Source organism: Azolla caroliniana, unplaced genomic scaffold (genome assembly GCF_043228905.1).
Source record: "Azolla caroliniana isolate FFs.n. ecotype wild unplaced genomic scaffold, voAzoCaro1.0.p SCAF_14, whole genome shotgun sequence".
In the NCBI taxonomy this organism is placed as follows: Eukaryota; Viridiplantae; Streptophyta; class Polypodiopsida; order Salviniales; family Salviniaceae; genus Azolla; species Azolla caroliniana.
The window spans coordinates 5,693,251-5,712,444 of NW_028230449.1; the positions used below are offsets into that span (position 1 = coordinate 5,693,251).

Consider the following 19,194-nt stretch of genomic DNA (forward strand, 5'->3'; position numbering starts at 1 on the left):
TAGGCCTCACTACCCATGGCAGTAATGCATTGTTTTCGTCTTGTCGTTGGTTAGAAACTAGGATCTTTCTAATTCAGCAGGCAAAATCCATTTACCAGTTATTTACTTGCCAAGGTCCTACAGAGGAATGACAACTTGTGAGGGGAATCTCTCCATCTTAACCTATCACTTCCCCAGATATATTAGAGGAGTATTAAACTACATTATATAATGTACCAGAGCATCCACATGTACCACATCCATTCATCCCCTGCTCTCACACATATTTACATAAAGTATTGACAAGGAGTCTATTGATAGGTTGCACAGGAAGTGTGCAAAATCATGATGGTCTAGTTGCAGAACATTTCCTACATTCCTAAGAAGTGACTAGCTATTGGCCTTAATTTTCAATAGAGAAATGTATGAGGGCTTTCCTGAAAATGATTGTGCCTTCCCTCAAGTTGGGAGAAGCTGCCTTGACACTATTATGATAAGTTACTCACTGGCCAAATTGAATGCATCCATACTCTAGATTATGAATTTGCAATAAGTGCTGTCATAGAGGAGGGTAGAGCCCACATTCGAAGGATTCAGTGTTCCTTTATAGATTTCCACAAAGCTTTCAATGCAGTCCCAAGAGCAAGATCAATTCACTCGTTGCCACATTTGGGAGTTCCTCAAAATGTCTAATGGGGAATATCCTCTCAGTTATGCATTAAAGAGGATATACGGGCTGATCCACTCACGTTGTACCTCTCCTAGATATGTATTTATGTATTTCATCCTTCCGTCATCTGCATTACCTGTATCCATGGTTCCTATACCTTGTAATTGACCACAGACTATTACAGATGGAAGTTACCATAGTTCACATACAATTTTATTTTTGTTTTATTTTAGCACACTTCCATAAGATTTACTTGGATTAACCATCGGGTCACGTAGCCTACTTTGGCCTTTGATAAGATATTAATATAAGATTTCATGATAAGATAAAAAAAGGCAAAGAATCTTGTTATTGGTACATGTAAGATTCTTGCATTGAACTTTGAGAAGACTTATGATCAGGTGAATTGGAGTCTCCTCAAGGGAACTATGAAATTTATAGGTTTTCATGGTTATTGGATTTAAGGGATTACTGACCTGTATAGGTCCTCTACCAGGTCTGTCACTATTGAGGTTTTGTGAGAGAGTCTTTGTGTTGACTACTTTTTATGGGAATGCCATTTTTGGGACATCAAATAAATTACAATGGTTTCTTACTGCACGATGTCTTGCACAAACTATGAAAGTAGAGATATTGCTTCTTATATACTAGCAATGCATTTGGCAGAAACACCAAAGGCAATGTTTGGAATAAAACCAGGCAAGATGAGATAGACTAGCATACGTAAAATTACCAGTGGCCTCATCTATTTCGAACTTGAAAGCGGCATTGACAAGAGCATGAGCATTTACATTCCGTAAAGCAACCTTATATGTAAAGAACGATACATGCAGACCAAAAGCTGGAAGGCGCACTTCAAGTATAACCATAATTTGTTTGGATAATTGGAAAAACTGATCAAGAGTTATCAAATCCATTAGTTGTAGGGAATTTCCTGAAGCAATATATAACCTTGCATCTGCAGCCATCAAGATGGTAGAAATATCAGAAATGAAGTCTGCATGATCATGGGCCATCATCAAATTTCCCGCAACAGACCCCACGTTTCTGATCTGAGGCGTTGCAACCTGCCATCAAATACCTGTATTTTATTGACATACAAGATCAATCAATGTCAGGGATAGCAAACTATGCTTATTCTTACTCTTTTCAAGTGTCTAAAGATTGGAGGATAAGTAGATGAAAATCCTTGTTTTCCCAAATAAGATTCATAAAATCTGTGATAGGCAATGCTCCACCAATAGTTACACCGTCATCACAAACTTGCGACGTCAGTAGTTCAGGGACCCGTGATATATCTATGACAAAGTCGTAGTCCTTAGTGGGATATACTCCAGTGTATTACCTACAACCAATCTGATTCTCTCTGACTTTCCCTTTGTCTCTCAATTTCAGAGAACAGTTCTAACAAGGAATGAACTCGTTGCCAAGTAATCCCCTGCTTAGACGACTTTATTATTGGGCCTCTCACAATGCTGGGAGTGTACCCGATATCCTCAATGTCTCTACTTGGAATCTGACAGGTTATCTTACAACCATCATGATGATTCACTTTGCATGAAAACGTTTGAAAAGCATCAAGAATTGGCCTATAGCCAGTGCATCTGTATAGGGTGGGCAAAGATCAATAAATGCTCTTCATCACAGTAATGCTGACACAAATGAGGAAATAAACGAAATGCTATACCTGCATAGATTGCCATCAAGCTGATCTTCGACTTCTTGTTGAGTTGGATTTGGTGAAGATATCATTAAGCCACTCATGCTCATAACCTACACATGAGTGAAAGAAGTCAGCCAAGTGCTTCTAATACAAGTCCAGATATGTACACTCCTTGCTGAAATTGAATAGAAATTCAACACCGCTTGCTGTAATTGTCTCTCTAGAATCCATAGACGCCAAAAGAGACTGTAGTCATACAAATCCAGGACTGCAGAAACCGCATTGAGTGCCATGGTGTCGAACAAGAGCTTCTTGCAGTGGCGACAATCCGATCTTCTCCGATCCCAATCCCTCAACCGTAGTGACAGAAAGCCCATCCATCAAAATCAAAGGCCGAAGAATTGATTGGCAGAGGTGAACTAAAACTATCTGGATCAAATTTTTGTACAAAATTTCTAATTCTTTGGAAAGAAGATGATGATGAAGATGGAGTAGTGAGAATAACAGTACAAGCTCCGCATCCTCCCTGTTTGCATGGAAGTTTAAGTCCTTTTAATGACAAATGATCTCGCAGGTAGTCTGCCAAACTGAGATGCGGCTTGGGATTGTGTACAACAACAAGCTCTCCATTGACATAGAAGCTTATTGTAACTGACTGATCATGCTTAGGATTCTCCATAGAGAAGAACAAACTGTTTATTGTTCAGGATTTCTACCGAGCAGTGCTATGCGTTGGAGACATATATATGAGTATAGGTTTAGGGTTTGAATTTTAGGATTCAGGAACTCTTCCAGAGATTGCTTTGCATCCTACTGGTGTAGATTTTCGGATTTCCATCAAACAAATCCTTGCACTGAAAAGAGACATATACATATATATATATATATATATATATACACTGGTGACTGAACCTTATGATTGGTTTTTTTTTACTAATCATTGACTTTGCAATATTATATGAATAGGATGATACATACAGATTTACAGTTTAGGGTTTTCTAATAGGTACTGAATATACATACATATGTATGTATACACTGAATTAGGGTTTAAGGGTTTAGGAACTCTACCAAAGGATGGTTAGAATTGGAGATATATGGCTGATTTGTATTGCAAACATGGTATACGTTTTAAGACATTAAAAAATTTTAGATGAACCGATTTCAGACCACGGGCATCACGTGTGTCAGCATGCATGTGCATTTCCTTGTTCCTCATTACATATTGTTGAGAGACAAGCTCAACATAGGCTGAATCAGCTGAAGAAGCTGGTGAAACTGGAAGACACGTGCTGGTACATGAATCGAAGCAATAAGAATAATATTCTTACGAATGCGAGAGTTGTTGAGAGACAAGCTCAACATAGGCTGAATCAGCTGAAGAAGCTGGTGAAACTGGTAGACACGTGCTGGTACATGAATCGAAGCAATAAGAATAATATTCTTACGAATGCGAGAGTTATTGCGCTCATTACTAATATTACTCAGTATCAGGCAAAGCAAAAACCAATAAGAGTATTTGTGATCAGTGTGACTATCATCTTCGAATGAATAGCATCGAAAGAATTGAACTTCTAATTGATCACGACACTTGGATTCCCATGGATGAAGACACGACCGCAACAGATGTTTTGGGTTTCTCCGATGAGGATTTCTATCACAGTCATATCACTAATTCTCAAGAAGAGACAAGTTTGACAGATGTCGTTCAAACAGGTATAGGACATCTAGAAGCCAAGAGCCGAATCGAATAGAGTTCAAGTCGGATGAAATCCAAATGGCCATTAGGGGCCTATATTCCTATTATAGTGAGTAGGAATATTATAGGCTGTTAGTGTCTGACTCAATTAATGAGCATTCAAGTACTTGTAAGTACTTGTGTTAGCCCACTCATCGGGGCTTGTATGTAAAAAGTGCTCATTGAGCACGTTGGATGTACAAAGTGTCGATTATTGTTGAATACGAGTTTGTTGTCTGCTCTCTCTGTCTCTCTCTCACTCACTGTGTATCTATTCTTTGCGTTTTCCTAATTGTCAAGTTTCGAACAATCGATTGTGTACTGGGTGTCTTTCACACACACTTCCGCACACGCATTCTTTTTCATGGTATTAGAGCGCGAGGGTTGAGACTCCTCTATAGCCGACAAGAAAGCAAGCGATCAAGATAGAGCAAGGTTGTTAGGCACGTTAGATACGGTACAAATACCATACGTATATGACGTATTAATACGCGTATAGTACCTCCCAATTAAAAAATACGTTAAATATGTCTTTTAGTATGTTAAATACTTATAAAATACTTATTTTACGTATAGTATGTTAAATACTTTTAGAATTTGAAAATTATTTACCTTTCTAAAATATATTTGTAATATTGTAAAAAGCATCTATATTTACACAATTTTGTGATGTACATTATAGTTCTACATCTTAAAATACTTATAATATGGATGTCGACATTCACTTATTCTATAAATCAATGTAAGCGTGTATCATGATGTTCTATTTCAAATTCTAATTATTTACGATTATGCCCTCATAAATTGAGGAATCGGCTACGATTATCACACTCAGGATAAGTTTCTCTCTTCTTTTCTCTCTTCTTCATCTTCATCTTCTATCTTCTATGATTATCACAGTCAGAGTTAGGACATGTTTCTGTTCTTCTTTCTAATATTTAACTGAACAACATTGAGGTATAGTACGTACTACACAAATTATGAGGTACTATACGTATTTAAACGTTAAATATGGGTACGTAAACAACCATCAGACAGAGACAAGCTTTCTTCGTTTTTCGGAAAAAGAGAAGACAGGAACATGGATAGAGGAATGGGAAGCTCACTTCCGAAAGAGAAGCTTGATAGGAGCAACTACGCATCTTGGCCATACAAGATGCACCAGTACCTACTCGGCCATGGTTACTGGAGTTATGTCGAATGAACTAATGATGCAACACCCAAGTCGACACACATAGATTTCCCAGCTTGGGGACAGGCGCCAAACAAAGTTTTGTACTACTTTGCATCCTGTGTGAATGACCAACTTTCGACCTATATCAGGGACGCCAAAATGCTAAAGGATGCTTGGGGAAATCTGAAGAACATTTTTGCCACAAGCACCACAACCGAAAAGTTATAGCTCACACAAGAGCTGAGCAACGTTCGACAGAGAGATATGTCGGTGGCTGACTATACCTCCAAGACAAAGGAGATATGCGACTCTCTTGCTCCCGTCAATGTAACCATGGAAGAGGACGAGATGGTACAAGTCTGTCTCAGAGGCTTGGTGTCAAAGTTCGAAGCATTCCGAATGACAATCTGCACGAGGGAGAATACGCCTTCGTTTTTCGAGCTTTAATCAATGTTGCTCGTAGAAGAGAACTATCAGGAGCAGTACTAAGACAGAGAAGTATTGTCATGAACAGTACTAAGACAGATAAGGAATTAGTACTAAAAGATGAGGATTAATACTAAGGGAGGTGTAGAACTCTCGAGAGAAGGAAAGAGTGAGTGAGTGAGAGAGAGAGAGAGAGAGAGAGAGAGAGAATGATGATAACAAAAGATATATATATTATGTTAAGAGAATATACAATAGTAGCTAGGAGGCTTAAGACTGGCATTGAACCGATTTGGTTCAAAATAATGCCTTGTGCCTCCTTTTATAGTGTTCTCAGGAGTACTCCTGAAGTTTCTAGAATGTTATAGAGAAATTTGGAATATACATCAATTTTCTGTAGTAAAACTTAAATGAAAATAATATCCTTCGTATTACAGCAAATAGTCTAATGGTCAAGAGCTCGACCCATGTAACATAAGGTCATGGGTTCAAGTCTTTCCATATCATGACACTATCCCTCCTTTAAAACAATGAGTGTCACGAGTCGTTTTGGATTGAGGACCCGGTTTGTCTGGATATTGACGATGGAAGTCTTCAAGAAGAGCATGAGCATTGGTCACATTCTTTATTGGTTCCCAAGTACTCTCGCTAGGACTATATCCTAGCCAATCGACTAAATAGTAGAGCTTGTTGCGAACAATCTTGGAATCGAGGATGGCGGCAACCTCATACTTAGGTCCATCTTCAAGTTCGATCAAGGGTGGAGGTTGTTTAATACGACCTGGGATGGTGCTATCTTGATAGGGTTCGAGGAGAGAACTATGAAACACCAGATGTATCCGAAGTTGTGGAGGTAGATCAAGAAGAAAAGTGGCATCATTAATTTTTCCGATAATATAGAAAGGACATAATCGTTGATAATCCAACTTCTCGCAGGGGCGAGTAGTCTTGATGGGTCGTCGAAGTAGCCATACTCGATCTCCAATGTTAAAACTAGATGGAAGCCGATGACGATCTGCATAAACATTGTGTGTTTGTTGAGCTTGCTGTAGATGAGTAGATAAATCCACTTGTATCTTGCGTAACCGCTCCAAACGATCCTCTACACAAGGATTTGTGGGTAACTTTGGGGTTTCAAATACACACCACCGGGGGTGACAACCCGTATAAGCATAAAATGGTGTAACCTTTGTCGATCTTGATGATAGCTTAGAAAGCACCGAAGATGTTGCTCCAGCATTTGATTTGTTCGTTCTACTTGGCCGTCTGTTTGCGGGTGGTAGCCGGAGGAGAGGTTACAAGTGACCTTGAGCATTTTAAAGAGGTGCTTCCAGAATTTCGAGATGAACTAGGGTCCACGGTCGCTAATGATACTATTGGGAAGGCCATGATGTCGACATACTTCATGCATGACAGTTTCGGCGGTTTCCTCACTGGAGATTTCCTTAGTACATCTTTGTATATCGATCTACTACTGTTAAGATCGCATCGAATACCTTAGAGACCGGAAGATCTATGATGAAAATTGAAATCTAGAGCAATGGATTGCCACGGCTTGCTTGGAATTGGTAATGGTTCTAATAAACCATATGGATGATGCCTTGGCATTTTTGCTTTGCAACATGTATCAAAAGTCCAAACAAAATCTTCGACAAATTGTCACATATGGGGCCACCAGAATGATCGTTGTACTAAATCTAATGTTTTAATACTACCAAAATGCCCAGCTGTATATGTGTCATGATAGTTTTGGACTACTCGAAGGCAACAAGAACCATTAGGAACATACAACAATTTCTTAAAGAATAGTAATCCATCATGACATTCGAATTGTCGATAGTCCGTACCTGGTTGTTGCGACTATGAACAAGATGCTCGAGAGGGATCAATTTGTGCTAGAATGGCTTGGGTGAAAGCATTTGTCTTCAAGTCCTCACGTATGATATCGATAACGTGGGAATCAAAGGGCATTCCGAAGACCTGTGTTGCTTGCAGTCATGCTGGTCCCAGGATTACTTGCTTTTGGTTATCGAAAGCTGGCATGCCAAGACGCGGTCCTAGATATGAGCGTCATGATAATGCATCTGCCTTCCCTTGTTGCTTCTCCGAACGATATGTAATTTTGAAGTCAAAATGAGTGAGGAATTGGTCCCATCGAGCTTGATGTCGATTTAACACACGAGCATTCTGAAAGTAGGTAAGGTTTTTGTGATCACTGAATACGGTGACTTGATGAGAAGATCCCTCTAGAAAATGCCTCCATTCCGTAAAAGAGTCCACTATTGCTAATAGCTCATTATCATGAATTTCGTAGTTGATTTCTAGGATACTAATTATATTAAATGATACTACACACGCTAAATTATTTAGGACAATATTCACGGGCTCTAACTCTTCTATGATATTTCTGGAAGCAATGGGACGACCATCAATGACTACTACAAAGGCTAGACACGAGAGTTTTCTTAGGGATATCTGATGAGCTTGGGAAAATTTCCTATCCATGAAGCAAGAATTAAGTCTGGGATCTAGGAGTGCTGAGACATGTACTGGAGAGGCACTTTTAGTACTAACGGTTACTTGGGTTAAGAACACATTGCTAACTTGCTTAGAGGGAATGGAACCACTAATCGGATGCATAGATCTAGGGTTGTCCAACCAAATGACTCCTATTTTGGCTAGACTTAGTCGTTTAACTCTTCTTCTAACTGACAAAGGACATCAAATTTGTTCGATAGATTTGGGCTATTAGTACTATTAGGACTATCAGATATTCCTATCGAAATAGACGGGTTTAGTACAATTAGGACTAGCAACTATTTGGTTCATCTGTCTTCTTGGCCTATGGGGACAGTTCATTGCAATATGCTCTGGTCCACCACAATAAAGACATAGTCGATTTTCTTGACGTCGCTACTTTTCTTCTTCCAATAATGGTCCGCGACGACGTATAGTGTCAATTTCCATCGGAGTTGGAGTATTAACTAGAGGCGCATTATATGACTCCCTTGGAAAAGGTTTTGCTACCACTGAGGCATAGGTGGGCTCTGATCTTGCCCTTGGCTTCTGGAACTGACGTTCCGAATGTCATTCGAAAAGATGGTTGTCGCATCTCACCGCGCGACTGATTGCTTCTGTCAATGACTTTGGTTCTTCGGGGAAGGTCAAGAGTAAATCCTTGACATCGTTACGTAGACCATAACGAAATTGATCCATAAGTGCTTGGTCATCCTAGGGGATATTGGAGGTGAGTAGGCGGAAATCTGCAACGTATGTGGAGGCTGGACGATCACCTAGACGTAATCGTCGGATTTTGTTGATTGTGTTCCTTATGCTGTTACTATCTCCAAAACAGGCTTTAAACTCACTTAAAAACTCTTCAAAATTGTTTAGTAAAGGAGATTCCTTTTCTAACAACGGAGCGAACCATGCCAAAGCTGAGCCACTTAACAACATGCCTACTAAACCCACTCATGATGCATCGGTGGGATATCGAGAAGGATGCATTTGAATGACTAATCGTACCTGATTAAGGAATCCTCTAAACTGCGATCGCGTTCCATTGAATTTCATGGGAAGGCCGATCTTGGGTTCTTTATGAACCCCTTGCGTACTGGGTCCTTGTTGTTGCATTGCTACTATGGTTGCTTCGAGTTGTTGCATGCGTAACGCTAGTTCCCCGTGTTGTTGTTGCGTCTGCTGCTTCTCTAAGGAGATTTGTTGAAGCTCCCCCAATAATCGTTGATTTTCTTGTTCCAATGCGAGAAACCTCTCTTTCAAGCATTGAAACTCCGAAAAAAACAGATTGATATTCTTGAACGCTAACAATGGCCATAGTATAAGAGAAAAGAGGAATAAGAGATTAGTATGAAGGGAGGGAGAAGTAAGAAGATAAAGGAAGAGAAGGAAGGAGACCAAAATCGGTTCAAATAGTCAGGAGCAGTACTAAGACAGAGAAGTATTGTCAAGAACAATACTAAGACAGATAAGGAATTAGTACTAAAAGATGAGGATTAGTACTAAGGGAGGTGTAGAACTCTCGAGAGAAGGAAAGAGTGTGTGTGTGTGAGAGAGAGAGAGAGAGAGAATGATGATAACAAAAGATATATATTATGTTAAGAGAATATACAATAGTAGCTAGGAGGCTTAAGACTGGCGTTGAACCGATTTGGTTCGAAATAATGCCTTGTGCCTCCTTTTATAGTGTTCTCAGGAGTATTCCTGAAGTTTCTAGAATGTTATAGAGTAATCTAGAATATACATCAATTTTCTGTAGTAAAACTTAAATGAAAATAATATCTTTTGTATTATAGCAAATAGTCTAATGGTCAAGAGCTTGACCCATGTAACAAAAGGTCATGGGTTCGAGTCTTGTCATATCACAAGAACCACTCGGTTGTGTCGATGACTACGCACATCGATAACAAGATGTTGTACACGGAGATGAATCGGCCCCATGATCATGGTGGATGAGGCGGGTCGGCACGCAATGGAGCCGACCAACATGAGCAAAACTCGAGGCATAATCTAAATGTTAACGACGGTACTGAACCCTCCACGAGTAGAGGGAGTCAAGGCGGTGTCGGACGTTGGCAAGGGAAAGTCGCAATCGACTACTAGTACTATGGCCAAAAGGGCCACAGATAGAGCGAGTGCTGGAATAAGCAAGCCGATTCGGATCAAGCTGAGGGGATGCAGATAGGTGTCAAAGATCGCACTACGTTGAAGGCTTAGGGCGAGCCGAGACGGGCCCAACCTTTTTGTAATGAAGCGCAAGGCCAACTCAATGGCGGTGAACACCTCAAGGTCAAACGAGGTGTGGTATGTGGATTCAGGCGCATCGAACCACATGACAAATCACAAGGAGTGGTTCTCGACTCTGGAGCTGTCGGGGGTTGTCGAAACTGGCAATGACACACCTCACCCCATTGAACACATCAGATATGTCCCTATGAGCCATGTTGGTCAGAGAGGAATAATGAGAAATGTCTTGCATGTGCCGACAAACACCAAGAACGTGGTGTCGGTCGGACAAATTGTCAACCAAGTCATGCAAGTTTGCTTTACTCACCTCAGTTGTTTCATAGAGGAAGAAGGCAAGATCATCGCGCAAGGGTGTAGAGATGGGAGGATGTTTATGCTCGAAATGAAGGGCGTAGGCACCACTATGTTTGCCAAGGGACAAAAAGTCGAATCGGATATTGACTTGTGGCACAAGTGGTTCAGCCATGTAAACTTCCTGCGGCTTCGGGAAATGCAGACAAAGAACATCGTTTTCGGCTTGCCGAAATTTAGTGGCCCAAAGGGTCAAGTCTGTGAAGCCTGCCAATTAGGGAAGCATCACTGACTTCCATTCCCAAATGAAAGAAATCGGCGCCGAAACAAGTTCGATTTAATCCATTCGGATGTATGGGGATTGGTGCAAAAAGTGAGTATTGGTAGAGGTCGTTACTTTGTAACCTTCAACGATGACTACACTCGGCACACTTTGTTGTAGACGAGGTCGTCTATGCGGAAGATCAAGAAGCATTCGATTGCTGTTGAGTACCTGCGTATGACAGATTGTAGGTCGTGCACAGAGAGAGAGAGAGAGAGAGAGAGACACAAAAGACTTTCTTATTCCATAAAGCAATAATACAACATCCAACCTTACAAAGAGGTTACAAGGTCACTATATATAGGGACCGACTTAGGGCAACTACCCTTTATGCTAATTACATAAATGGCCAAGACGAGATAGTGTGAATACGTCCATTATACACATGTATTCGACACTCCCCCGTAATGGGCGTATACATGGGTTATCTAAGATTACAGGTATAGACTTAGGTTCTCGGACATATCAGTTTTTGTTCGAGTCGGCAGGGTCCGAAGGCAGAAGACCGAACTGGTCGGGTCGGAACAGTTGAAGCCGATCATTAAGGAACTGATGTCGGTTGTCGGGAACCATCCTGCTCTGTGTCCAGCTCTAACCGGACTGGTTTGTCGTTACGCCCATCTGATGCCGAAGAGACCGAAAGCGGTCTGCCGAGAGACACTTGGTCATTCCATCTGCGACATTGTCGGTTGTGGATATTTTCTCTAGACCGATTTTCCCTGAAATGACGCAGTCCCGAACGAAGTGATATCGAACGTCGATATGCTTGGAGGCGTTGTGGTGAACCGGATTTTTCGACAGGGCAACAGCACCTTGACTGTCGCTGTAGACAACTGGAGCTGAGTCATGGTCGACTTGTCGAAATGTGTGCGCCAGCCGACCGAGCCACAAAGCTTCTTTTGCTGCGTCGGACGCAGCTACATATTCTGCTTCGGTCGTTGAGGTCGCTGTGCACTCCTGAAGTTTCGACTTCCACGAAATTGCTCCATTGCCGAATTTGAAGCAGTATCCGGTTGTTGATTTCCGACTGTCTATACAGCCGGCGAAGTCCGAGTCGGTGTAACCGACTACGCCTGAGGTTCGGTTCGGACCGAAAAGAATGCCATGGTCTTTTGTGCCAGCCAGATATCTGAACACATGCTTGACTGCGTTCCAATGCGATCGGCCAGGATTGTGCATAAATCTGCTAACGACTCCTACGGCGTGAGAAATATCAGGCCGTGTCGCGACCATCAGGTACATAAGGGAGCCGACTGCCGGTGCATACGGTACCGACTTCATATCTTCCCCCTCCGGGCCGGATGTCGGGCAGTCTCGCTGAGAGAGCCGAAGATTCATTGGGAGCGGGGTTGAAGCAGATTTGGCTGATTGCATGTTGAAGCGTTCCAAGACACGTCCGATATAGTCGGTCTGAGACAAAAAGAGATGTCGTTTATCGCGATGCCGACTAATTTTCATGCCAAGGATGTGTCGTGCCGGACCGAGGTCCTTCATGGCAAACTTCAACCGCAGTTGCCGAACGAGATCGGCAAATTCGCCCGCGTGGCGTCCAGAAAGTAGCATGTCGTCCACGTAAATGATGAGGAAGATGGGTGATCCATCTTGAGCTGTGTTGGTGAAGAGACAATGGTCCTCATCGCTTTTGGAGAAGCCGATCGATTGGATGAAGTCGTCGAACTTCTTGTACCATTGTCGCGGTGCCTGTTTGAGGCCGTATAGACTCTTCCTGAGTCGGCAGACTAGATGTTCTTGGCCAGTTGCCACGAAGCCTTTTGGCTGCTCCATATAAATTTCCTCCTCGAGATCACCATGGAGGAAGGCTGTTTTGACATCTAGCTGAATCAGCTCCAAGTTGTCGGCTGCCACTACGCCGAGCAGAAAACGAAGGGTTGTCATTTTCACCACTGGTGAAAAAATCTCGTCGAAGTCGACGCCATATTCTTGTCGGAAGCCCTTCGCAACTAATCTGGCCTTGTACTTTGGGGTGGTCGAATCAGACGTCTCTTTTAGTCGATAAACCCACTTGCAAGGAAGAGCACGTCGGTTCCTAGGTAATTGGACCAGATCCCAAGTCTTGTTTGCCCGAATGGAGTGCATTTCCGACTCCATCGCCAGATGCCAGGTGGCGGAATCGACAGATGTCGATGCTTCTTCGTAAGACGTCGGTTCGCCGGCGTCGGTGAAGAAGATTCCAGGAGAATACCTCTCCGGAGGTTGCGACAGTCTCTCGGATCGTCGAGGTATGATTGGACTGGTCGCATCGGGTATCGAGGTCGGATGGTCCGAAAGCGGATTGTTCTGCGGTGCCGAGTCGGAGTTGTCCGAGTCGGTAGTGTAAGGTTCAGCTACCCGTGAAGCTGACCGTGTGTTGAGAGCGGGGCCTTCTTGAAGGGTCGGCACATCGGAAAACGTTACCCTTCGGACTTCGATCGGTTTTTCGGCGGATGGATTCATAGCCGACTCGTTGAACACAACGTCCGAACTTCGAACGATTTGCCTGCGTTCGGGGTCCCAGAGTCGGTATCCCATTTCGCCGTCGGATCCATATCCAAGGAAAATGCATTTCCTGGACCGAGGTGCAAGTTTTCGGCGATCATCTTTCGGAATAAGGGCGTACGCCTCGCATCCGAAGATCCTCAGCTTGTCGTAATTCGGCTTACTGCCGATCCATAGTTCCTGAGGAATTTGAAGTCCTAGAGGTCTACTTGGCGACATATTGATTATGTGTACTGCCGTGAGTAGAGCCTCTGCCCAGAAGCCATCCGACAGTCCGGAGTGTTGGAGCATGGAAACTATCCTTTCTTGGATTGTCCGATTCATTCGTTCTGCAATCCCGTTTTGCTCCGGGCTGTGTGGTGCCGTAAATTCACGTCGGATGCCGCGTTGTCGGCAGAATTTGACGAATTCTTCGGATTTGAACTCTCCCCCATTGTCTGTCCGAAAGCATTTCAGCTTTCGGTCGGTTTGATTTTCTACCATAGCGAGCCAATCGGTGAAGATCGAGAAGACCTGATCTTTGGTGCGAATCGGATAAGCCCACACCTTTCGAGTCGAATCGTCAATAAAAGTGACGAAGTAAGAGGCACCGCCGAGAGACTGATGCGGCATTGGGCCACAGACGTCCGAGTGGACCAAATCGAGAGGTCTCGTTTCTCTTGGTGCTGATGTCGGGTGTGATGCGGCTGCTTGTTTGCCATACTGGCAATGCTCGCAGAATTGATGGTCGGAGAAGGAGAGTTTGGGGATGTATCCGGCTCTAGATAGGTGCGTGATGCCGGCCTTGCTGAGGTGTCCTAATCTTCTGTGCCATAGTGATGACACAGGAATATCCACCAAAAACAGGTTACCCTCTCTGAGCGTAACATGTAACGGATACAGTGAGTGTATCTTGGGTCCTCTAGCCAGCAGGAGGTTCCCCCTGTGGAGTGTCCACCCTCCCGAAGAAAAACCGGCACGAATGCCGTCTTCATCTAGTTGTCCGACTGAGATCAATGGCCTTGAGAGCTCGGGTACATGTCGGACATTGTGGAGTACAAGTGTAGAGCCACCTGCAAGGTTGAGCTCTACTGTGCCGATTCCGATGATGTCACAGTGTTGTGAGTTGCCGACTCGAACTGAGTCGGAGTGACGGATCGTATATTGCCGAAATTGGGATCGATGAGGAGTCACGTGAAATGACGCGCCCGAATCCAAGAGCCATGTGCTCGATTCTTCAGTCGTGAGTAGAACTTCTGATCCGACTGGATTTTCGATTGATAGTATATTCGGGTCGTCCGGTAGTACATCAGCTGAGAAGCTGACGTAATTGATCTCCTCATGCCGGCCACTCTTCTTGTTGTTCTTGTTCTTGAGTGCGCGGCAGTCGGCTTTGATGTGTCCGGGTTTCTTGCAATAGTTGCAGATTCGGTTATCCCGTGACTGGCTCCGTCTTCGTTGATTGTTTGGCGGCCGTGAGGAATCTCTTCCTCGTATGTTCGATCGGTCTGTCGAACCTTGTACTACGTAAGCGTCGTCTGTTGAGTCTTTGGCGAAAGACTTTCTCCGAGCTGCTTCGGTCAGGATTGCGCTCGTGACTTCGGAGTATTTAACAGCCGTGGTTGACGCGTTGCACACAGTTGTGACGAAAGTTTCCCATGATGGGGGAAGACTGCTCATGAGTATCATTGCTCTGAGTTCATCCTCGATTGCCGTCCCCTGTGATGAGATTTGGGAGCTTATGCTTTCGTACTCATTGAGGTGTGCTTGAACCGAGTCGGATTCTTTCATCCGCAAGTTGTAGAGGCGCCGGATCAGAAACATCTTTGTTGCGGCGACCTTCTTTTCGTAAGTGTCCGACAGTGTTTTCCACAGTTCGAATGCTGTCGTACACGATTGCACCGTAAAGTATACCGATTCCGATAGGTGCATCCGAATCGTGGCGCGGACGATTCTGTCCAGCTTCTACCACTCAATTGGTTTGTATCCTTCTGGAGGTTCTTCATTTTCGATGGGATCGATTTGCCCCTTGACTATGAGATAGTCCTGCATTTGCTCCTTCCAGAAGTTGAAGTTCGATCCATCGAACTTTCGTAGACTCATTTCTGACGAGCCGGATGTTGATGCCATCAAATTCGGTTTCGGTTGACGAAGCTCGGTTCGAAGTTGACTACGAACCTTGTTGGAGTGCAGCCGGTTGGCTCACCCGATATCGTTCTAGTCGGATTTGAACCCGAGTCGGTTCGGCTTCGGATATATATATTGTTGAACTTGCTCGAGTTGACTCCGGTAACTTGAGGGACAGAACCGACTGGTCTTCCCGAATGTCGCCGAGTCGGAGTGAGCCCGGTTCGCTTCGGATATATATGCCGAATACCGATTATTGAAACCGATTATCTGGACCGATTCGGCTTCAGGTGACTGCAGCGACGAGAGAGACGGATCCGACTGATCCTCCCGAATGTCGATCAGCCAGATGAAGCACGAATTTGGGTTGTTGTCAAAGTTGCACAAGGGGATTTCACCTCGAGCGGTTACGATCACAAGGAACAGAGTACAACCTGCTGGCTTACTCCAAGCAAGGGGATCTAACGCGATGAGGTGCAAACCTCGTTTTTGTTCTTCTTCTCTCTTTCTTCGAATGACGCGAATACTGTGCAGGCCGTGATGAAGTGAAGAACCGAATGCTGTGCAGGCGGTGATGACGGCCGAACCTCTGCTCTGATACCAGATGTTGTAGACGAGGTCGTCTATGCGGAAGATCAAGAAGCATTCGATTGCTGTTGAGTACCTGCGTATGACAGATTGTAGGTCGTGCACAGAGAGAGAGAGAGAGAGAGAGACACACAAAAGACTTTCTTATTCCATAAAGCAATAATACAACATCCAACCTTACAAAGAGGTTACAAGGTCACTATATATAGGGACCGACTTAGGGCAACTACCCTTTATGCTAATTACATAAATGGCCAAGACGAGATAGTGTGAATACGTCCATTATACACATGTATTCGACACACTTGGGCGTGCTTGATCGAGAAGAAAACCGAATTCTTCTCTTGTTTCTTGAAGGTGAAAAGCCTTGCTGAACAGGAGACCAGTCGAAAGATCAAGTGCCTAAGGTCCGATGGCGGAAAAGAGTCTTTTCCGACCAGTTCTCTAGTTATCTGCAGGAGGAGGGAACTCGATGTGAATTCTCTTGCAAATACACTCCGGAGCAAAATGATGTGGCCAAAAGTAAGAATTGGACGATAGAGGAAGCGGCTAGGGCAATGCTTGAGGAGAAGCATATGCTGTAGTTTTATTGGGCCAAAACGGTCTGAACAGCCATATACCTGCAAAATTGGACTTCTATTGTCATGATATGGCAAGACTCGAACCCATGACCTTATGCTACATGGGTCGAGCTCTTGACCATTAGACCATACATTGTAATACGTAAAATATTATTTTCATTTATGTTTTATTATAGAAAATTGATGTATATTCCAGATTTCTCTGGAACATTCTAGAAACTTCAGGAGTATTCCTTAGAACACTATAAAAGGAGGCACAAGGCATTATTTCAAACCAAATCGGTTCAATGCCAGTCTTAAGCCTCCTAGCTATTATTGTACATTCTCTTCACATAATATATATCTTCTCTTATCATCACTCACTCACTCTCTCCCTCCCTCCCTCCCTTTCACTCACTCTTTACTTCTCTCGAGAGTTCTTCACCTCTCTTAGTACTAATACTTCTTTTAGTACTAATTCCTTCTCTGTCTTAGTACTGTTCTTGACAGTTTGAACCGATTTTGGTCGATCTTCCTTCCTCCTCTTCCTTTCCTCCTCTTCCTTTTATCTTCTTATTAATCCTCTTATCCTCCCTAGTAAAATGGAAATTGTTAGCGCTCAGGAATACCAATCTGTTTTCTCGGAGCTCCAGTGCTTAAAAGAGAAATTTGTAGCACTAGAACAAGAAAATCATCGTTTGTTGGGGGACCTTCAACAAATAGCGCTGGAAAAACAACAACAACATGGGGAGCTGACGTTACGTGTACAACAACTCGAAGCGACTATCATATCATTACAACAACAAGGATCAAGCACTCAAGGGATTCACAAAGAACCCAAGATCGGTCTTCTTGCAAAATTTGATGGAACTCGATCACAGTTTAGAGGGTTTTTGAATCAAGTACGTTTAGTGATACAAATGCATCCTTCTCGATATCCCACCGATGCCTCACGAGTGGGACTAGTAGGCACTCTCCTTAGTGGCTCAACGTTAGCATGGTTTGCTCCATTGTTAGAAAAAGAATCTCCATTACTAAATAGTTTTGAAGAATTTATAAGTGAGTTTAAGGCCTGTTTTGGAGATACTGACACCATAAGGACTGTAATCAACAAAATCCGGCGATTACACCAAGGTGATCGTCCAGCCTCCACATACGCTGCAGATTTCCGCCTACTCGCTGCCGATATCCCTTGGGATGATCATGCATTGATGGAGCAATTCCGTTATGGCTTACGCAACGATGTCAAGGATTTACTCTTGACCTTCCCCGAAGAGCCAAAATCATTAACAGAAGCAATTAGTCGCGCGGTGAGATGTGACAACCGCCTCTTCGAACGATGTTCGAAACAACAATTCCAGATTCTAAGGGCAAGATCAGAGCCTACCTACACCTTAGTGGTAGCGAAACCTTTTCCGAAGGAGTCATATAATGCGCCTCTAGTAAGTTCTCCAACTCTGATGGAAATTGACACCACATGTCGTCGTGGACCGCTATCGGAAGAAGAAAAGCAATGACGCCGAGCAAACCGACTATGTCTTTATTGCGGTGGACCAGGGCATATCGCGGTAAACTGTCCCCATAGGCCAAGAAGGTAGGTAAACCAAATAGTTGCTAGTTCTGATTGTACTAAACCCGAGTCTATTTTAGTAGGGATATCTCATAGTCCTAATAGTACTAATAGCCCAAATCTAGCGAACAAATTTGATGTCCTTAGTCAGTTAGAGGAAGAGTTAAACGATTGAGTTCAGCCAAAATAGGAGCCGTTTGGTTGGACAGCCCTAGATCTATGCAGCCCATTAGTGGTTCCATTCCCTCTAAGCAAGTTAGCAATGTGTTCGTAGCCCAAGTAATAGTTAGTACTAAAAGTACTCCTCCAGTACATGTCTTAGCACTTCTAGATTCCGGAGCTAATTCTTGCTTCATGGATATGAAATTTGCCCAAGCTCATCAAATATCTCTCAGAAAACTCCCGTGTCCTGCCTCTGTAGTAGTCATTGATGGTCGTCCCATTGCTTCTGGAAATATCATAGAAGAGTTAGAGCCCGTTAATATTGTCCTAGATAATCTAGCATGTGTCGTATTATCTAATATAATTAGCATCCCAGAACACCCCATTGTCTTAGGATTACCATGGTTCAAAATACATAACCCAGACATAGATTGGCGGACAAGAGAAATCCGGCATCGAAAAGCCTGAGGGTCTACTCATGAGATTGCAACGATTTCACTACATTAGTTGCATGAGGAAGGACGCAAGGAAGAAATGTTCCTCTTCGCAATATCAGTAAAACCATCTAGCACCAATAAAGAGGAATCCATCGTTCAACTTTCAGAGAAGTATCGTCATTATGCCTATGTGTTTGATAAAGTACAAGCCAATACGCTTCCTCACCATCGACCATATGATTGCCCCA

General features: G+C 43.3%; 2 protein-coding genes across 2 annotated transcripts in view; both read right to left on the reverse strand.

Annotated features, from left to right (window-relative positions):
• The window catches only part of LOC147855355 (uncharacterized), an 85,647-nt gene extending 71,177 nt beyond the window's left edge, over positions 1 to 14,470 (reverse strand). The window contains exon 1 of the mRNA XM_087330453.1: positions 14,461 to 14,470. The gene's annotated coding sequence lies outside the window, so the exon portion shown is untranslated. The remainder of the gene's footprint in view (positions 1 to 14,460) is intronic.
• LOC147855358 (xanthine dehydrogenase 2-like) lies at positions 993 to 3,078 on the reverse strand. Its single transcript, XM_087330002.1, has 4 exons — positions 2,571 to 3,078; positions 2,337 to 2,422; positions 1,794 to 2,253; positions 993 to 1,716 (listed from the first exon to the last, which is right to left on the reverse strand). Exons 1-3 carry the CDS (start codon positions 2,691 to 2,693, stop codon positions 1,995 to 1,997), a joined length of 468 nt encoding a protein of 155 aa, XP_087186128.1. The 5' UTR covers positions 2,694 to 3,078; the 3' UTR covers positions 993 to 1,716; positions 1,794 to 1,994.
• Positions 14,471 to 19,194: the final 4,724 nt, after the last annotated feature.